Source organism: Suillus clintonianus (assembly GCF_016758775.1).
Source record: "Suillus clintonianus strain FC179 chromosome Unknown DEU56scaffold_67, whole genome shotgun sequence".
NCBI classification, from domain to species: domain Eukaryota; kingdom Fungi; phylum Basidiomycota; class Agaricomycetes; order Boletales; family Suillaceae; genus Suillus; species Suillus clintonianus.
The window spans coordinates 166,816-184,610 of NW_024539291.1; the positions used below are offsets into that span (position 1 = coordinate 166,816).

The following is a 17,795-nucleotide window of genomic DNA, read 5'->3' on the forward strand; positions in this document are numbered from 1 at the left end:
GAGAGTCCATTCCACCATAAAGGACCTCTTTGAAACTATCGGAAGACCAATGATACACCGTAGAAGTCCCGAGAACGATCATGCAGTCGTTTCATTCCAGGGCACCAAGGCTTGACACGAGCCTCAGCACTTCAAGCACCACCGTGACCTGGTATATCGTGCTCCCCGCATCGCAATTTCTTGGCGTCTTATGAACCAAATTCTATACTTGGATTCAAAACATTTAAACGCAGCCGTATCATCCCGCTCGCAGTACACCCTGTCCGGAAAAAGACTTTCGTTCAGCCTTCATTCCATCTGCGCAGCGCTAGGTCCAGCCTCGTATTGGGAGTTTGTAATAATGTGGCAATGCTTGCTTCGGCTGCTAAGTAAATAGCCTTGCCATGGTACTCAGCGGTGAGAAATCACGCACTTTCATTTCAGCTTCGCTTGTCTAATGATATCGCCAACCATGTTCTCAGTGATTCAACTGCTGCTGGCATAATGTCCGACTGTAACCATGAGGCTTTTAATTGTTTAAGCGTACAACCGTCATCAATATTCAGGGTTGCAGTAAGTACGACTTCCTCCCACTAGTTTTCAAGCCAATATTATATTGCGTATTCGATCTGCTCTTATTCCTCCCCATACCATTACTCAAGTGGCAGTTAAATGTGTCCAGGAACAACCACGTGGATTTAACCTAGCGATCAACTAAGAACTGTGCCGTGAATGACAGCACCAATACGAAACCAGAATCATCACTCACTCATCCTTGCTAGCCATCAGCTCTCGAGAGCCCTTTTTATTCCTTATCGATCAGGTGTCAGTGCACATTCCGTTGTGCTATCAGAAGGCGCAAAGGGCAAGTTAAGAGGTTTGATTCCTACATGCAAAGCGAACCGCACTCACACAATATTGAATACAGCAGGAGGCTCCTACGCAATCGGTACCACTGACACACGATCGCGCGTCAAATACAGGTGTTGCGCTGACAGACATAGACGCTGTCAGAGCAGCGATGACGGTGAGGAAGGAGAAGCGCATGTTTGGGATTGGAACTAATACGAGGGTGATATAAGATTTGTCTGCGGGTTCCTCGAAACTCTAGGATGGGGGCATGGTCACGGTAGGCAGACTACCTGCTTTTATGTATAGAAAACGTGGCTAAACGTTTTGGGAACGAAGATTGGAAAGTCATTCGTCAGCTCTCTGACTGGCATCAACTGTATTTGAATAGTGGGCGGGGTAACATTATGTGCTGTACGGCGTTGATGTCTACATTCCCTGTGACATACGAGACGGCTGCGCACAGGCACGCATTCGCATACACACTAGTGCGTATCATAATTGCGGTACCGGTATATACCGAATGCGTGTAAAATACTCACAAGCTCCTCCAGATTCTCCTGTGCTTCGACGGCATGGTCTAGGGACCTGCAAGGACGTCGTCTACATCTTGCCGTTCTGCTGCAAGTGCAGCCCAGAATTTACTTCCAGATCCTTGCGCGAGAACTGGATCAAGCAACCAGAGGAGTGCTGTGTGAGAGAACTTCATCACCATCATTAACCATCATCATCTGGCTTGTTGATATTAAATGTCCGTGCTTGGCGGTGAAAAACTCGAAAGTGGTATCCTTTGCAGTGGCGGATGATATGGCTAGGCAGATCATTGTTGCGACCCTTGGATTTCAGCACAAGGGCAGTTGTCGAGGTGACCACAATGCTTGCATTTCCGGAAATAAGTTACGGCCAGAGCGTACTGGCAATTATATTGAGAGCCGAGACGCGCAAAGTTATCGTTGATTAGGGATGGCACTAGACAGCCACCAGCATGGACCAATATTTATTATTCTGGGACGAAGGATCAGCGTCTGCGACCATGTTTTCACGTTTTGAAAATATATGCAGTGTGCATGTACATATTATGATGGACTGGTTCTCTGCCCACCCTGGGTTCTGCCAAGTGTTCTGCCAGCCATTTTTCGCGGAGTTCTGCCAAACCGGGTGGCAGAACTCATCAGTTGTGCCCACAACTTTGCCCGAGGGATGTTAAACATTTGCTCCTTGGGCCGGACTCGAGCATCACAGTTACATTTTGTATTCACATCGTGGTACTGGTAAATCTAGTCCAATCGCACAACGACGATCACGGGGAGGCATGGAACATACGTGTAGATCGAACTACGCATATTGATACATCGTTTGAATCGAAAATTTGACGTGAGTGAACGAAGCACATACCGCAACCCCTGATGACGGGTCGTAAGCTTGAAATATCAAAAGCCTCATAACAGTTGAGGTTGGCGGTACCGTAAATTCAAAGAAAAGTGTAGCAAATGCATGTAGTCTAAGTTAGATAATATAAATCGATTTAAGTGATACCATAATACCATCGGGTTACCCTGCACATCGTATCATACATATGAGTGTGGTGGAAAATGCTGATTCATGATTCACTTAGTATTTCAGTTCACGCTCCTCACTTGCCCTGCGCCATGATTCTCCCTTGTGTAGCACCAATAAAACCAGTAATTCCGTCACAACCAAAACGCCAGCCCATGCCGTATACAATCCCCCATCTCCTAAGGCATTCTATGGGGGCTAGCATCAGAATGTGTGAAGATACAGCAGATATCAAGAAAACTCACTTGGAGCGGTACAGCAATCAAAATTGAAACAAAAGCCAACGATCCTCGGAACGAGCTGTTGGTCGCCACCGCTGTGCATGAGCGACCAGGATTCGCATCAACGAGGTATGCCAATGTACTGGTATACATCCATCTGGAAGTAGATGTTAGCGCGTCCACGATCATGAATAATTGGTCTACCGACATTGAGGAAAATCCAATAAGTAGAAGCAAGATGCAAATGACAGCGACGTTGACATGCTTTTCGCAAACCCAAGCATAACCGACGACAAATGGAGGGAGCCACAGCATCGCCAGTTTCGAACTCTCCAAGCGCATCTTCAGACAATGTCAATCAAGAATTCTAGTGCGGGAGTATGAAAAAGATTTACTTCTGGGTACCACTTTCCTCCGTTCGCTTTCATCATCTTCGCAAGCACCCGGTCAGACCAACGCCCACTAATCACACTCCCAGCGATACTTCCTGCATAGGAAATCAGTCATCTGCCACGATCCAGGGTGCGAAGATAATCTCACCTACACCCAGGCAAAGCAAGACCAAGCCAATGGTAAACGCACTATAGCCATATGAATTGGCGAGAGTGCGGGCGCACGTGTATGAAAGGCAATAGCTGAATCCGAAGACGAGTCCTTATCCCAAAGTCAGCTCACTAACAACGTGGACAAGAGCCAAGCTGTCACTCACCATTAGCGATAAGAATCAAAACATTGTTCTTTCGCGATAGAATTTGAAAGTAAGGTGGAAAGGGGTTGATGTCCCTTATTGATAGCCTTACATCGTCCAGCCCTGGTGTAGAACTCGCCACTGAGATATCGTCTGGAATATTCGGCTGTTGAAGCTGCTTCTCGGTGTCCTTGACAGGTGTGTGGTCCTTGCTGGATTCGTGACCGGCGATGATAGACCCGTTGGGAACGCGTTCTCTGGAGGTAAGAAGTCGTTGTAAAGCAGAACGATATGTGAGACTCCGTTCACGTCGGTAGGTGTCCTTGAACAGAACGAGGAAGGACATGAAGATGATGACTTCACAGATCAGCAGGAAATAGAAACTTGCGCGCCAGTTGAAGGCTTGTGACAACGATCCGCCGAGAATAGGGCCGAGTGCGGGTCCTAAGAGAGGTGCAGCAAAGAATATGCCCATCGTGGTCCCTCGCTCGTGAGTGTCGTACATATCGGCCAGGGTCGCAGCTGAAATGGCCATGACAGCACATGATCTGCAGGAGAGGGTGTCAACTAGTGCTCAAGCTTTGTGGATGAATGCTCACCCTGCAGCTTGAAGTACTCGCATACCGATCATCATCTCGATGGTCTTCGAAAGTGCCAAGGCAGCACTTCCTGCCATGAATAAAGCCGAAGCCACCAAATAGACAGGCTATTATACATAAGATTCGCGTTCATCAAGTAGATCGAGAAGGGTATGCCTGTCATAGACCAACCTTACGTCCTCTAATCTCACTTGCGGCACTCCATATTAGAGGAAAATTCCCTTGTACGACTAGGAACGCTGCCAATGTCCAGCTAATCTGGCTGCTTGTTGCATGCAGATCTTCCTCTATCAGAGAGTTCGAGGCTGCGAGAAGATATCAATTTCAAATAATTCATAAGGAGAAGACATGTGACGAACGATTTTGGATGTTAGAAGCTAATGCAGACATCATTGTAGCCAGCGACACAATGCATAAGGTTGTCGTCTACAGGTAGTACAGCGTCAGGTTAGCCACAGAGCACATGGTGTGACACACCTACTTTTCTGGCACGACCCCACTGACGGGGGTCGTCGTTAACCGGGGCATGTTCTATGTCGATTGTACTATGTCCGTCTATGGACGACTCGACATCAGTGTTTTGGCGTAGTATTTGGGGTTTGGACACATAAGGCGTTTTAACAACCGTTGGATTAGCCATGAATCACAGATTGAAAAAGACGATGCAGTGGAAGCTTGCAGTCTCTGACCGAAGATGCATTGCTTTTATACAGTGAAAAGGGCCACCTGCAAGGTGATCTTACGCTTTCCGATATTGCGATACTGGTTAGTATCGAGCATGTGTATGCCCCTTTCCGTGGAGGTTGATCTTAGCCTGACTAGCCACAGCTATCGTAGATTGTTCCGACAGAATTCCGGGGGACTTTGCTTCCGGTTCCGAGGAATGCCATAGTTCCTTCTGCCGTACTCGAGCATCGACGGTAATAGTTCTTATGGCATTGGTCCGGGTTTTGTAGTTTCAATAGCACATGTTCGAAGACCTCCCATCCCCAGAGAACAGTGTTGCCCGGACCGCCCATAAAAGCGGCATAACAAACAACGCCTGCCAGGATGTGAAGTCGAAATAGCCTTGATATAAGGTTATTCAGATCAATTAACACGTCTAAATGTATGCGTTGTATCAGCGCTCAAGCCTCGCGCTACCTCGTGATCATGATGGGGGGCACAAGGGTCAGACTGATGCACCTGCCACCAGTCACGTAAACATACAGCATTTCGGACAAAAGAGAAATGGGATACATTGCAATCCGCCAATGAGGGGAAATAAATTGTGGAACACAAAAGTATTGCGACGAAGGAGAGTTAAAAAAACAATAGAACACATACCCTGTGCATCTTGTGTTTTCTTCCTCGTATCAAAATCTCCAAGTACTTGCAGATAGAATTTCATGATATCAAAAAGGTTCGATACCGGTTGTCCCAATGTTCGGTTTGTCGAACTCGCTACACTCGAGTTGATCTGTTTGCGCCTGAAGTTCTTCTGCCAGGCCAGACTGAATTGGGGCGAGCAGAATTGTTACTGATTGGAAAGATTGAATTATAACTTACTTGACCGGGAATAGCTATGGCTGAGTCCGTCAGTTCTGCTGAATCCACATTGGGGCATGGCATTTCTGGTTGTGATGAAAGAAAACCCGAAGAGACACTAGATTGATCACTTCGGACTTGGATAATAATCTGATAATGGAATGAAGATAAGAAATGCGTGTGAATGCAGGGATTGGCTTGCCTGAGGTTGGTTAAGTGCAATGGCGACGGTCCAATAGAATACGTTCCAACGCAAGGCCTGGGCATTGGGGTCTCTAGCTAGTCCTAGTTCGGTGGCTAAGTCAGCACTTGGGCTTCGTCTTTAACTCCGACTCTTCGCTTGTTGATCACACGGATCACATACAAAGGCATTGGCCACCGCCACTATTCTTAGGCATTTCGTCCCCGTCCTCCAATAAGTACAGGATAGCACTTGTTACTTACTAGTCGAATGATCTGCGCTACGACTCGGAGGCCTTGAATTTACTGAGCGGCTACTGGACGATATTATTGGTGAGATTTGATTCAAGAAACGATCATAAAAATATGCAGGCGAGTGCTAACTTACTTGAGGCCGTTGTGCGGGACGATGATCGCCAGCAGTGTCGAATAAGTCACTGAATCACGAAGGCGAGTAGTGTGAACTTCCTCCGATCGTCAGCCGCTGTGTTTTTGGAGCCGAAACTTTGAAGAGAGATGAATCAGATGATGAACGTTCGAACGACCGAGGATTAAGTTTGTATTGCAGGCAGAACTAGTGCTACGTACTCTGGGTCAGTTCTGCCGGTTCTGCCGGCAGAATGACCGGTTGTGCCACTGCATAGCAAAACAATCGACCTATTCTGTCGCTGTGTGGCGTGGCTCTGGAGACGGGATTTCCCTAGTCTTCTGCCAGTGTAAGTAGTAGGCAGCTTAGGTCAAGTTCAATCCGCCGTCTAGTCTATTAAGCGCCATGATTGTCTTTATTTGTCCTAAAAACTCAACTTCCGTGTTGAGGATAATGCCTCCTATATCCGAATCGCCGTCCTTCCTAAACCTTTTGTTTGATAGACCTTTCGAGCCGTTGCCTTTTCCTGGCCTTATCTTCATTCAACTTTCCTGAATGATCTAGTGGGGTTTTTTTTGACGCAGAAGTCAATTCGATTTTTATGTCCAAGGAACTTAGACCGACAAGGCTCTTCAATTACTACAGAGTCATGTGCTTCATGTGCTTCTGGTGACATAGGACACCACGGTGGCCGGTCACCTTCACCTCTCAATTTTTTCCGTGTGCTTGTTGACTCTCTGTGAATAATTGTTCATGCCCTCATAGTGTCCTCATGCTGTGCAGTCCGCGTCACCGACCTGAATTCACAAAAGTGTAGTGGGCTAGATCAGTGAACCGACAATCGCAAGCGATTTCCCCCACGGCCATGACATTTTCCAATGGCTCGCAAGACCTTATTCTTTGACACACCGCGGTGCTTGAGCTTCCCACCGAATGCCATTTGATCCCTTTACGCATTGTCAACTCGATTTTGTTGCTGTTGGCATTGTTGAAGAGACCGCTCAGCAGTTGTCGGCAGCTCTGATCATGTCATGAAGCCTGACCCAATGCTGACACGTGCACAGTTAGTTACCTTCTCAACTCATCATCCGCGTAGAAAAACATCCTTCTGAGAGTTAGAGCATTCCATCACATTGTAAGTAGCCTATTTGACGTATAAGAAGCAATCGATCTTAGGTCAGAGTTTCCAAACTTCCCCTCCCTCGTCATTGCAACCTGCGACTCGTGGCTACCTAGGTTCTCCTGCCCCGCACCATCCATCTGGGTGCTGATCATCGGCTTCAGCCTTAGTAGCGTCAGCGGGATCGCCATGACGAAATAGCCCTTCGCTACAAGCTTGGGCGTGGTGGCATGGGGCCACAATGAACAACCGTGCTTTTGAAAGGTGCGCTGATGAGATACAAGATGATGGAGAATTCGCTGTTCGTGACGCTCGCCGTGTCACCGTCCCACATGCGGGTTTTATCCACCGTGTATCTTAGCTGGAGCCTGGCACAAACTCATCCAACTGAAGGTCCCCACTGCCGACATGTGACGAAGATCGTGGGCATAATTGCATGGGTGAGGTAATCGTCTTCGAGCGCAGCCAAAGAACCAACACACTTGATGCGCAGGATTACGACAGTGACGCTATACGCGGAGATAACGACCCCTTGTTTCTCTTGGTTGCAACGTACCATTTACACTAATCCTCGCTAACGCCGTCAATGTGCTTCCCTCCAGGGCCACAGATTCCACTTAATGATATGGTGGGACATCAGTGAGGTACTGCCTCCTGGGGACTTAGTTTTCGTGATGTGCACTACGGAGAAACGGACGTTAGCATTTTGCCTGTACCCGGGAAGGAGCGAAGGTGGAAAGCACAATGATGTATACGACATTTTGTGCGGTGTATGTTGGGAGGGCGAGTGTCCACGTGTGGATCTGACCAGGGCTTCCGCCAGACTTGATAGCCTCCATTGTTCGTAGAGTCGGAGTACTTACTTGTCTGGCTAGTGCTTACCGCTCCCGTTCCTTGTTCTCATGTGGTGTGTCCAAAGGCTATTGAACATCAGAGTGCCAATGTGTCCTGAACTCGCGAGGGTCATGTACTCGACGCTAGAGCAGAGCCTTCACGGGGGATCCATACGTTGGGAAGGTATCCGCCAAGGCATGTAAGACGTCAGGTATGTCGGGTGGGAAGTGAATGCTAAGCGCTTGACGCTGTGTTTGATAAATGTAGTGCTTGTCCCCCGTCTATGAATTCCATGGCTTACGGGTCTCGCAGTCTGAGGCTCTTCTCTCCCTGCAATCCCTCTCCCAACACCAACCCGGCTTTACTAGGCGATTGGAATTTGGGTCGCAGTGTAGTCGGGTAGTTCCACAGCATCACTGCCATGGCCTAGTATGGTCAACTTCGATTCTTCAAGCGCTCGTGCACAGGACATACTTGCTGCGCGCTGAGCTACCAATGGACTGAAAAAGTTCATCATGCCAGATACTATGTCAAAGAAACTACCACATGCGGGGGCCACAGTTTCTTCATCTAGAGTTTAATTCGTCGTTCAAGCATCGTTTTATGATCCATCTTTAGTATAGTCTCGGTCGAGCTGTATTTAGTATGTAACTAGACCAAAAATGTAGCAACGGAGATCTGACTGCAACAAACGAGGAAGCGAGGAAGAGATCAACATTATCAGCGTCAAATCAGTCTCCGAATCGATGATTATCAGACATTGATTCGATTATCATTGATTACGAGGGCTACACAAATCTACTGCTACTAATTCACGAGTACTCGTTTAAGAATTGCCTGTTGTACAGAATCAAACCTTTCACGCAAGGTATGCGAGGCACGGATGGTTGTAGTAATGTAAGCTATGATTTCGTGGTAAGCATCATCAAAGGCAGTAGAGTTCACCGAGACATCAACGAATTGACCAGTTCGATAAGCCTGTAGCACGCAACGAATTGTTGCACCACACATTGCAAACAAACGATCGAGCGGACCATGTATCACGTCTGATAGGCCCCCTTTCAACAGGTCAATGACCATGTTGATGAGGACCTTGTTCTCCAGGGGCCGTTTAATCTCTGTGCCGTCGATGGTCTGTGGCCAAGTAAGCCAAACACCCCCACTGATTTGATGAGGATACTTACCTGTTCAATTTCGTGCAAGTACTCTGAATCCTCGAGTAGAATTTTGATTCGGTCTCGCGTGTGCGCCGGCTGGTCCTCCTCAGAAAATAATGGTAGACGTAGATGGTAACCAACTGGAACAGTGTTCAAAGCGTAAGATTTGAAGCTTCGTCGCATATCTGCTAACGAAGCCACCATATAGTGGTTGATCCCCTTGATATCCTCGATTTCCTCTATGAAACTCATTAGTGTCTTGATAATTCGGATCGAATAAACTTACCTTGACCGATTTTCGTTCGTGCGATTTGCAGTGCAGTATCGATCATTTTGTTGCGAAGCTCGTCTTCGGGAGCCCCGTCCGTTTCGGGATCCGCATTCAGGATGAGGCTGCGAAGATGTTCCTTCGCAGCCTCTTTGTACTTTCGCATTAATGTTGTCGAGAGCTTAACACGTCTCGAGATAGGTGGGTCCACGATTGGCACAGCGGGAGGATTCGGTACGACGGCCCCGGGTATTTCTGGTGTGGGGGGAGTCGAGCGTTACGTCGTCGTCTCCCGGTGTCGAATAGATGTTTTTGGGTCTGTGTGTCGGGTGGATACTCGGTCACGGGCGCGCTCGGGGGATGAGGGGGATGACTTACTCGGATTACGCCCTGGGTTCTTTCCCCGCGGATCGTCTCTCCTGGGTGGAGGGGTGCAAGGGCGACGAGCCGTGCGGCCCCCCATGGGGCCAAAGGGCCATCTTGAGTCAAATCCAACTGTGGTGGGAGCCTCGATGACAACCCACCCCGAAGTAACGCGAATGCGGCGGCGTACGCCTCCGCCACTGCTCTGTCCTCGTTCCGATCAGCGTGGTACTGGGGTTGAGGTGGGGGTTGTGGGTGGTATTGGGGTTGAGGTGGGGGTTGTGGGTGGTATTGGGGTTGAGGTGGGGGTTGTGGGTGGTATTGGGGTTGAGGTGGGGGTTGAAACGGGGGTTGCGGGTGGTATTGGGGTTGGGGCGGAGGTTGTGGATCATACTGGAGTTGAGGTGGATGGTACTGTGGTTGAGGAGGGGGTTGCAGATGGTACTGGGGTTGAGGCTGGGGAGGCGGATGGTACTGGGATGGTTGCGGATGGTAATGGGGTTGAGGCGTGGGTTGCGGGTGCTGCTGGTATTCCGCGGGTGTTGCTGCGCGGTCGCCAGCTAAGCCAAGCTGATTCGCGACAGCCTGCCCGCTTGGATTAAGATCTGAGTGTATTCCTGGGCGGAAACCTTTCTGTAGATTCAATGGTCAGTAAAAGAAACGAAAGGCTGAAAAAGGTACTTACTCTTGCGGCGCTGGGCTTGCGCCTGGCAGTGGATCTTGCTGGTCGCGGTGGAGAGTTGTTCATGGTGGTTGCGGCGTAAGATAGCTAGTTAGTCATTGAATCATAAAAGGTGCGGTGAACTTTGTCCCTCATCGATAATCGATGAAATGCATGCTTCTGCTATTCAAACCACTATAGTACATTGTACAAATGAGAATAGGGTTTCGCGATAGGAATGAGTCGTAGGGCGCCGACAGAAGTATTTGAATTGGTACCAAAAAAGTAGTATGGGTAGCATCTGACCACACTCGTGGGCGACAATCAGCCTGAAAGGGTAGGTTTGTGAGCTATTTTTGTGCTCTAGGGGGTAGAGAATATTCTCTTACCGTCCAAAACACCATAATCACTATTTACAGAACCATTGTCAGATTGTTCCTCCTCGTAAGCCTCCTCACCAGGCTCGTACTCCGTGTCACTACTGTTTGGCAGCCTGTGGGAGACGTATTGTCTTGCAAGCGGTGAGATTGACGAGATTTGGTAGAGCTGCTCGTCAGCTGTGGCTAGGGATTCGAGCTCAGAATCGTGTGATTCCTCCAAGTATTCAGCATCCTGCTGTAGGGCTGGAAGTTCGCGGCCCACTAAGAGCTTCTGGAACAGGCGAAAATCTGACTCTGCCATGTTCAGTCGCTTCTTTTCCTTCCGCTCAAACGCTTTGAGAAGTAGCTCGCTATATTGTACCTCCTGGATCTCCCAACCGAGCTGCTTGACCTTGTGACGGAGACTTTCTCGTGTAGCATGTTTGGCGTGCGCCGCCAATGTTATGGTGTCATCTGACAAAGATGAGAGACCGCTCAAAAAAACGTCTCGCCCCTGCTGCAGTTAAAAAAACTCATCAGTTACAAAATAAAAGGCCTGCTTGCCTTTATGACATCAGTAAGGGTGATGTCAGAGTTTCTTTGAATTGCCTTGCGGGCAAAACGCAGCTCCAGCTGGGTGGGAGCGCCAACACGCGAGTACGGGTGGCTTCTGTTTGCAGACCGCGCTCCACCCCGGGAACTGCGAGTGCTGCCGATAAGTGATTCGGAATCAGAGCGGTTTGAAATCGGAGAGTAGGTCTCTGAGCGTGGAAAGGGAAACGACTTGGGCTCTAAAGGCGGGGAGGTCAAAGTCATGACCTTCTCTTCCAGTGGTTTGGAAGGGTTAGAAATTTGGAAGGAGTCGACACGAGTTCGACCACTGGATCCTGATGTAACAGATACAGATGATGGAAGAGCATTATTGAGAGAACCTGGAATCATAACGCTGTCTAGACGTCGTTATCGGTGGTGAGTATTCAGCAAGAGATGTCGGAGTTTGAAGAACTTAGTGATTTTTTCTTCTAACAGACCGCGAGCACACCACGATGGAACAGGCAGAAGGGTGCGCTGCAACTGGGCTGGAAATACGAAATCATCACAGGTGAGTTCATCAAATGGTACAGCAGTAACTGACCGACTTTGTTAGTGTTCCCTCTGTACAATGTCCAAATTGCCGACTAGGGTTCGCGTCAAACCTTGCTGTTGTAGATCATCTCAATGATCAGGCGCATTCTTGTTGGAGCCGCGAGCCCACTTACCGCTTGCCAGTCCCTCCAGCTTTCCAACGAGGCGATAACAACCGGGAAGAGGTCACTGGCCAGTACCATTCAAAATCAGGCTACCTTTTTGGACGGGGACGAAATGTCTTACAGGAAATGGAGGATCATGATTCAGACCAAAAGCGCCGCAGAGCAATAAATTCATCGTACCCTTTCGTTGATCAGGCTGAATGGCAACTAGCAGAATTTCTCATCCAGCGGTTGACGCAAACTGATATTAACAAGTTTCTGAAGCTAGATTGGGTGAGTGGTGTTATCTGTATCTGCAGTTCTGACTGCGCTGACCATGAGCCCTGCACAAGTTTAAATCCAGACCCAGCCCATCCTTCAAGAGCGCAGATCAGCTATTTGGCTGGATCGATGCATTACCAAGTGGCCCAGCGTGGCAATCAACAACACTCGAGTTTACCAACTACACAACCATAAGGCCAATCGAGCTAATCTGGCGTGACGGCCTCGAAGTCGTCAAGGATATCTTCGCAAACCCAATATTTTCCAACCATATGATGTACGATCCTCACATTGTTATGGTCGGCTCTGAACGCGAATACGGCGAATTCTTTACTGCCAACAGGGCTTTCGCTATTCAGGTATGGCTCTTTGTTAGTAGTAAGGCAGAATCACTCAGCGCTCTGCAGAACAACCTTCCAGAAGGTGCAACCATCATACCAATCATCCTTGCATCGGACAAAACACCCGTAACCAGGATGTCAGGTGGATTAGAAATGCACCCAGTGTTCCTTACGATCGGCAATATCCAATCTGAAGTTCGGATGAAGGCCACTGCTCACGCATGGAGTTGTGTTGCATTCATCCCGATTCCAAAGTTTGACGTTCACGGGGATTTTCAAACGCTCCTCCACGCTCGTTTGTTCCACAAGTGCATGGATTTGATATTCGCCAAATGCAAGGTGGCTACGAGGATCGGCGAATACATGCCAGATCCCATGGGTTATCTCCGGCACTGTTTCACTCCACTCGTCGCATACACAGCCGATCTCCCTGAGGCACAGCTCATTGCTTGTGTCTCAAAGAGCGCATCACCACTTACAATGGCTACCCAAAGTGACTTTGGTAGTGCGCAACTTTTCCCCCGTCGAACAGGCGACCACACACTCAAGCTCATCTACGACTTATGCCAACGCGTTGATCCGTGGAATGTACCGCTCTTCCAACGTGAAGCCAAAGCATTGCTGCTCAGCGGTGTTCATCAGCCATATTGGAGAGATTGGCCGTATGCAGATCCAAGCTCTTTTTTGCCCGGCGAACTGCTTCACACGTGTCACAAATATTTTGGCGACCATCCTTTGAAATGGTGCAAGGAGGTTGTTGGGGAGGATGAACTCGATGCTCGCTACAAGGCGCATCATAAACGAGTCGGGACGCGTCATTTTGGGTCCGGTATCTCCCACATCAGCCAGATGACCTGCCGAGAACATCGCGACATCGAACGGACCATCGTTGCCACGATCGCTGGTGCAGCGAACACAACCCCCAATTTCGTACATGCTATCCGTTTCCTCACCGAGTTCATCTACCAGGCACAGAGCCCCATCCATACCGACTCGTCCATTGATGCTATGGTGCACTCCCTCGGCGAGTTTCATAGGCTGAAGCAAGCGATACTCGATGCTGGTGCTCGGAGAGGCAAGAGTGGAACGATCAACAACTTCTCCATCCCGAAGATCGAATTGTTTCACAGTTTTGCGGGGTCTGTCAAAGATCTCGGTAGTTTGCTACAGTTCTCAGCCGATGTCAGTGAACGGCTCCTGATCACGCACTGTAAATTTCCTTTCGAACGGACTAGTCGCCAAGCCAGGAATTTTACCCTACAGGTCGTCCAGATACTCAATCGCGATGAAACCATGCGTCGTTTCAATCTGTATACCCTCTTGCATTCGCACGGCACACCGCTCGTGAATGCAATTGCAACCGAAGATAGTATTGTCGCAGAGACAGATCCCACACTGGCCTGGATAGCGCGTGTGCTCCCCGGCGAGCAGAAGCGCTTCCATGGCCCGCGTCCCATCCGAAACCATTTTCTGAAGGGAATTTTGTCCGTTGAAGCTAATGCTGCTTTTCACGTCACCGTCTCCCCCGATCGCAAGTCCCTTTCTATCACTGATTTGCAATCTCTCTACTCCCTCCCCGATTTCGGCGCGGTGCTCGCAGAATATATCAACGATTCGTCCCAGAACACCCCGACAACGGCCTGGACATGTACGCGAGATTCAGTCAGGACATGGAACAAATTTCGTTTACAGCTGCTATCTACCTTCAAGTCGCGAGTCATGATGCCCAGCCAAATTGTTCAAGCGTTTCCACCATCGGACACCTTCCCTTTGGGTAATTGTGACGCGGTGCTCGTGCAATTGCCTGCTAACGATGGTGAGTATCTGACTGCCGTCGTTATTCATGCGCTTACAAGCCTGTGCAGATACCTACATCGCACAAGTCCGTTGCATTTTTCAAGCCGTCGCGAAGAAAGGTCATACACTGCCCCGCTATCTTGAAGACTCTCCCCTGCTATACGTTCAGTACTTTCAGATCACAGCAACGCCTACTGAGGATACGAGCGCTGGCATGTACCGCGTGAAACGCATCTATCATCGGGATGGCACAGGCCGGGTCTTCCGACCCGGCAGCATCATTCCACTCACAGTGGTCACCTGTGCCATCGAGCTTATTCCTGTGTACATCAGGGATCCGACGCGAAAAAGATAAAGATTGACAAAGCATTATCTAAAATAAAATGCGTATAAAATCTGTCATAATTGTACTCCAAATGAGAAAGCTTTAAATACCCGGAGTAAGTTGGATAGAACCTGCCAAATGCACAATGGTGACAGTCTCGCTGCAACTACCTGCCGGCTTATCGTCACAACGGGACAGGTTGCAACACCCAACAGTCGTGACAAGGGAATATTGAGTTGTTAAAAGTCTCCACCACTATCTAGTTGTGTATTAATTATAATGCACTACAATTTTGCCTGCCCTATGTACCCTTTGATTGTTTTTTCTTCGTTGACAATTTCCACATGAATGCCTAAGTCAGATCAAGCTTTATATGGCCGGACTGCGTTGGATCAAAGCTGCCGATGCCCCAACGATGTCATGTGATCATAGCGCAGCGCCTTGTTATCTCGATGTGGTTGTGATGTCGCCAAGTGCACAATGTGGGTAACAAATGACAATCTACTATGATCCTTCCCAATGCTTACAGGTTATCATCATCAGATATAAGGTGAGGGGGATATTTTATTCCTCGCAAACTCTAAACAAACGCTGGCTCTAGATACAGTCTTCGAAGACCAGGCTGTCTCTGATCGAGCTGCCTTTGGTCCAAAGGTGCGAAGCGATGACAACATCGTGCCATCCCCCAGCTGGTCGCCGAGGCTCGGTCATCAGATATAAGGTGAGCGGGATATCGTATTCCTCGCAAATTCTGAACAAACTCTGACACTAGATATAGTCTTCGAAGTCCAGGCTGTCTCTGATCGAGCTGCCTTTGGTCCAAGCGCGAGAAGCGACGACAACATCGTGCCATCCCCCAGCTGGTCGCCGAGGCTCGTTCATCAGATATAAGGTGAGCGGGATATCGTATTCCTCGCAAATTCTGAACAAACGCTGACATTAGATATAGTCTTCGAAGACCAGGCTGTCTCTGATTGAGCTGCCTTTGGTCCAAGCGCGCGAAGCGATGACAACATCGTGCCATCCCCCAGCTGGTCGCCGAGGCTCGGTCATCACGTTCCATCTCAGTTGGTTATTTTCGATGGTCCCAGCTTACGCGGGGTTTAGCTGAAGGTCAGTTATCTTGCAGGGCAGGCTCGCGCGGAACAGTATTGCATAGGAGATCATCGTGCTATATGATGAGAACTTAGTATCGTTGAAAAGCGGGATTTCTGTTGTTTTGTGATGAGGTGATTTGGAGGCCAGTATTGTAGTCATTTCAATGCGCTAGCTTGGTTCCGATAGTCACGAGATGGCTAGTATTAAGTGGTATTTGTATTTACTACATGAGGACATAAAGACTACGAAGGGATTGTGTTCGAATCTGCCGCCTGTTTGGCCGCGAGGCGCTTGAGTCGGATTTTCGATAAGGCGCTGTTGGCGCTAATTGATCGCTTGGCGGCAGAGGAAGTAGGGAAGACTTGACTGCATAGAAATATATAAGCTTCAGTGAAATGGTAAATAGAAATAGAGAAATCAATACCGATTCCACCATGTCAGCAGCTCCTCAACCTCCTTCGATTCATCAGGGTCTTCGAAAAGGTCAAGGAGGCTATGATAAAAGGTCTCTGAGTCCGTGGTAGTGTCGGTCCGCGAGAACACCGAGGAAGAGCTTAAAGCGAATCGAACCTTCAAATGTAAGTATATCAAAACGCTTAGCTATAAATATATAGAATCAACGAACCTGAGTTGCAACATAAGCAATGGAAGCAATGGTGACGGAGTTCATCCCATGGAGACGAGCATTTCCGGATCGTGTCGCTTTTGGCTCTTTGTCGACTGAACTTGGGGACGTGAAGATGTGCTTATAAGCCTGGCGTCAAAAATATAGTGAAAAACTATGGGAAAAGATGTCTCCACTCACGCATACCAGCAACCGGCTCCTAAGAAGCCCACACCACGGGTCTTCTGTGTCATACGTATGGTGGGCGAACAAAAAGATAGGCCATTGATCCCCACACACCGACAATTCGCCGCTTCGGAGGTTCTCTCTCATTCTACGCAAAGTTTTCAGCACTGCAGACACCGGAAAACCAAGAACATACTCTGTATTGTTCCAATCCAACCCAGCAGGACAAAGTAGTGATCCGGTAAGCTCGTGGTTGAATCCGCGATCAATCTTCGAGTTCCTGTGCAAAGGAGGCTGGATTGCTGCGTCTTTCGGCGTAATCCAATCAAGTATGGCAGACTTGAGCGTTTTTGTGTCGTCGCCTCTCGCGCCTGCAGCTCCTTTACCGATCTGAAACCCATCAGTATGAACTCTGACCACGCAAAAAAACAACGCACTAGCTCTCCAACATGGAGGATTTCTTCCTCAGACCCGTTTTGTAGGCGCTCCAAAAGGCCGGGATAAGACTCTAAGAGCTGTTCAAAGACGCGATGTTCTCGTCGTTCTCTGCCAAACGCGTCAGTCAACAGGCTAGTTAATAAGGATGGTGTTTTTTCACTCAGCGGAGAAGTCCTCCAGTGGGGTATTTTCCATTTGTTCTAATCTGAGGATACCGTTGGTGAGTAGAGAGGGGTAGTTACACAGCGCGAATACGGTTCGACCAAAGTGACGCCCGTGGGATATGAGAGGATCAGACGTAGAGCTGTGCGACAAGGTGAGCATACAAAGCCAGAGCCAAACTTAATCAACTTGCGCTTTTTTGCGAGGCCCCAATTGCAGGGCAGATGCAGCGCGTTTGCTTGGAATGTTGGAAGTACCTTCGGTGGTCATGAGAGAGCCGGCAAAGATTAAAATGTAACTGTATCTGAGCAGATACTAGGACCTAGCTTTTTATCTCCAGTACTATGCCGCGTGGGATTCCAGGTAAGCGGTGTACCTGATGGCCGCCAAGCAGAGACCAAGGAGACTGGCCGCTAAGCACTGGCCGCTGTGCTGGCCGCTAAGCACTGGCCGCAATCCTGGCAGCTATGAAACCGGGACCGAATACCCTTCCGTCTAATCAACGGCAATGAATAAAACAGTTCAAAGAAGCGCTGAAGAATTACCAGAGGATAAAAGCTCCCTGGCCAGACTAAAATTGCCATACATATTCACCACTACGTCC

At 48.8% G+C, this 17,795-nt stretch overlaps 5 protein-coding genes across 5 annotated transcripts; 2 read left to right on the forward strand and 3 right to left on the reverse strand.

Annotated features, from left to right (window-relative positions):
* Positions 1-2,322: 2,322 nt before the first annotated feature.
* Positions 2,323-4,622, reverse strand: DEU56DRAFT_506058 (vacuolar DHA amino acid exporter). Its single transcript, XM_041346563.1, has 10 exons — positions 4,375-4,622; positions 4,253-4,319; positions 4,065-4,198; positions 3,894-4,000; positions 3,316-3,842; positions 3,147-3,260; positions 3,002-3,093; positions 2,815-2,948; positions 2,631-2,763; positions 2,323-2,574 (listed from the first exon to the last, which is right to left on the reverse strand). The coding sequence occupies exons 1-10, from the start codon at positions 4,531-4,533 to the stop codon at positions 2,440-2,442; spliced, it is 1,602 nt and encodes a 533-aa protein (XP_041205705.1). The 5' UTR covers positions 4,534-4,622; the 3' UTR covers positions 2,323-2,439.
* A 4,106-nt stretch (positions 4,623-8,728) lies between these two features.
* On the reverse strand, positions 8,729-11,051 carry DEU56DRAFT_758359 (uncharacterized protein; the record flags this gene model as incomplete). The annotated part of the gene is made up of 6 exons (XM_041350224.1): positions 8,729-9,055; positions 9,106-9,317; positions 9,365-9,503; positions 9,725-10,342; positions 10,395-10,432; positions 10,760-11,051. 6 exons carry the CDS (start codon positions 11,049-11,051, stop codon positions 8,729-8,731), a joined length of 1,626 nt encoding a protein of 541 aa, XP_041205706.1.
* A 1,054-nt stretch (positions 11,052-12,105) lies between these two features.
* Positions 12,106-14,733, forward strand: DEU56DRAFT_872637 (uncharacterized protein; the record flags this gene model as incomplete). Its single annotated transcript, XM_041355795.1, has 5 exons — positions 12,106-12,259; positions 12,301-12,611; positions 12,648-12,989; positions 13,131-14,397; positions 14,447-14,733. 5 exons carry the CDS (start codon positions 12,106-12,108, stop codon positions 14,731-14,733), a joined length of 2,361 nt encoding a protein of 786 aa, XP_041205707.1.
* A 343-nt stretch (positions 14,734-15,076) lies between these two features.
* DEU56DRAFT_758361 (uncharacterized protein) lies at positions 15,077-15,814 on the forward strand (the record flags this gene model as incomplete). The annotated part of the gene is made up of 5 exons (XM_041350225.1): positions 15,077-15,185; positions 15,305-15,357; positions 15,393-15,424; positions 15,496-15,595; positions 15,653-15,814. The coding sequence occupies 5 exons, from the start codon at positions 15,077-15,079 to the stop codon at positions 15,812-15,814; spliced, it is 456 nt and encodes a 151-aa protein (XP_041205708.1).
* Positions 15,815-16,043: 229 nt separating this feature from the next.
* Positions 16,044-17,353, reverse strand: DEU56DRAFT_741804 (uncharacterized protein; the record flags this gene model as incomplete). The annotated part of the gene is made up of 7 exons (XM_041348886.1): positions 16,044-16,167; positions 16,226-16,371; positions 16,427-16,555; positions 16,607-16,739; positions 16,788-16,981; positions 17,029-17,137; positions 17,190-17,353. The coding sequence occupies 7 exons, from the start codon at positions 17,351-17,353 to the stop codon at positions 16,044-16,046; spliced, it is 999 nt and encodes a 332-aa protein (XP_041205709.1).
* Positions 17,354-17,795: the final 442 nt, after the last annotated feature.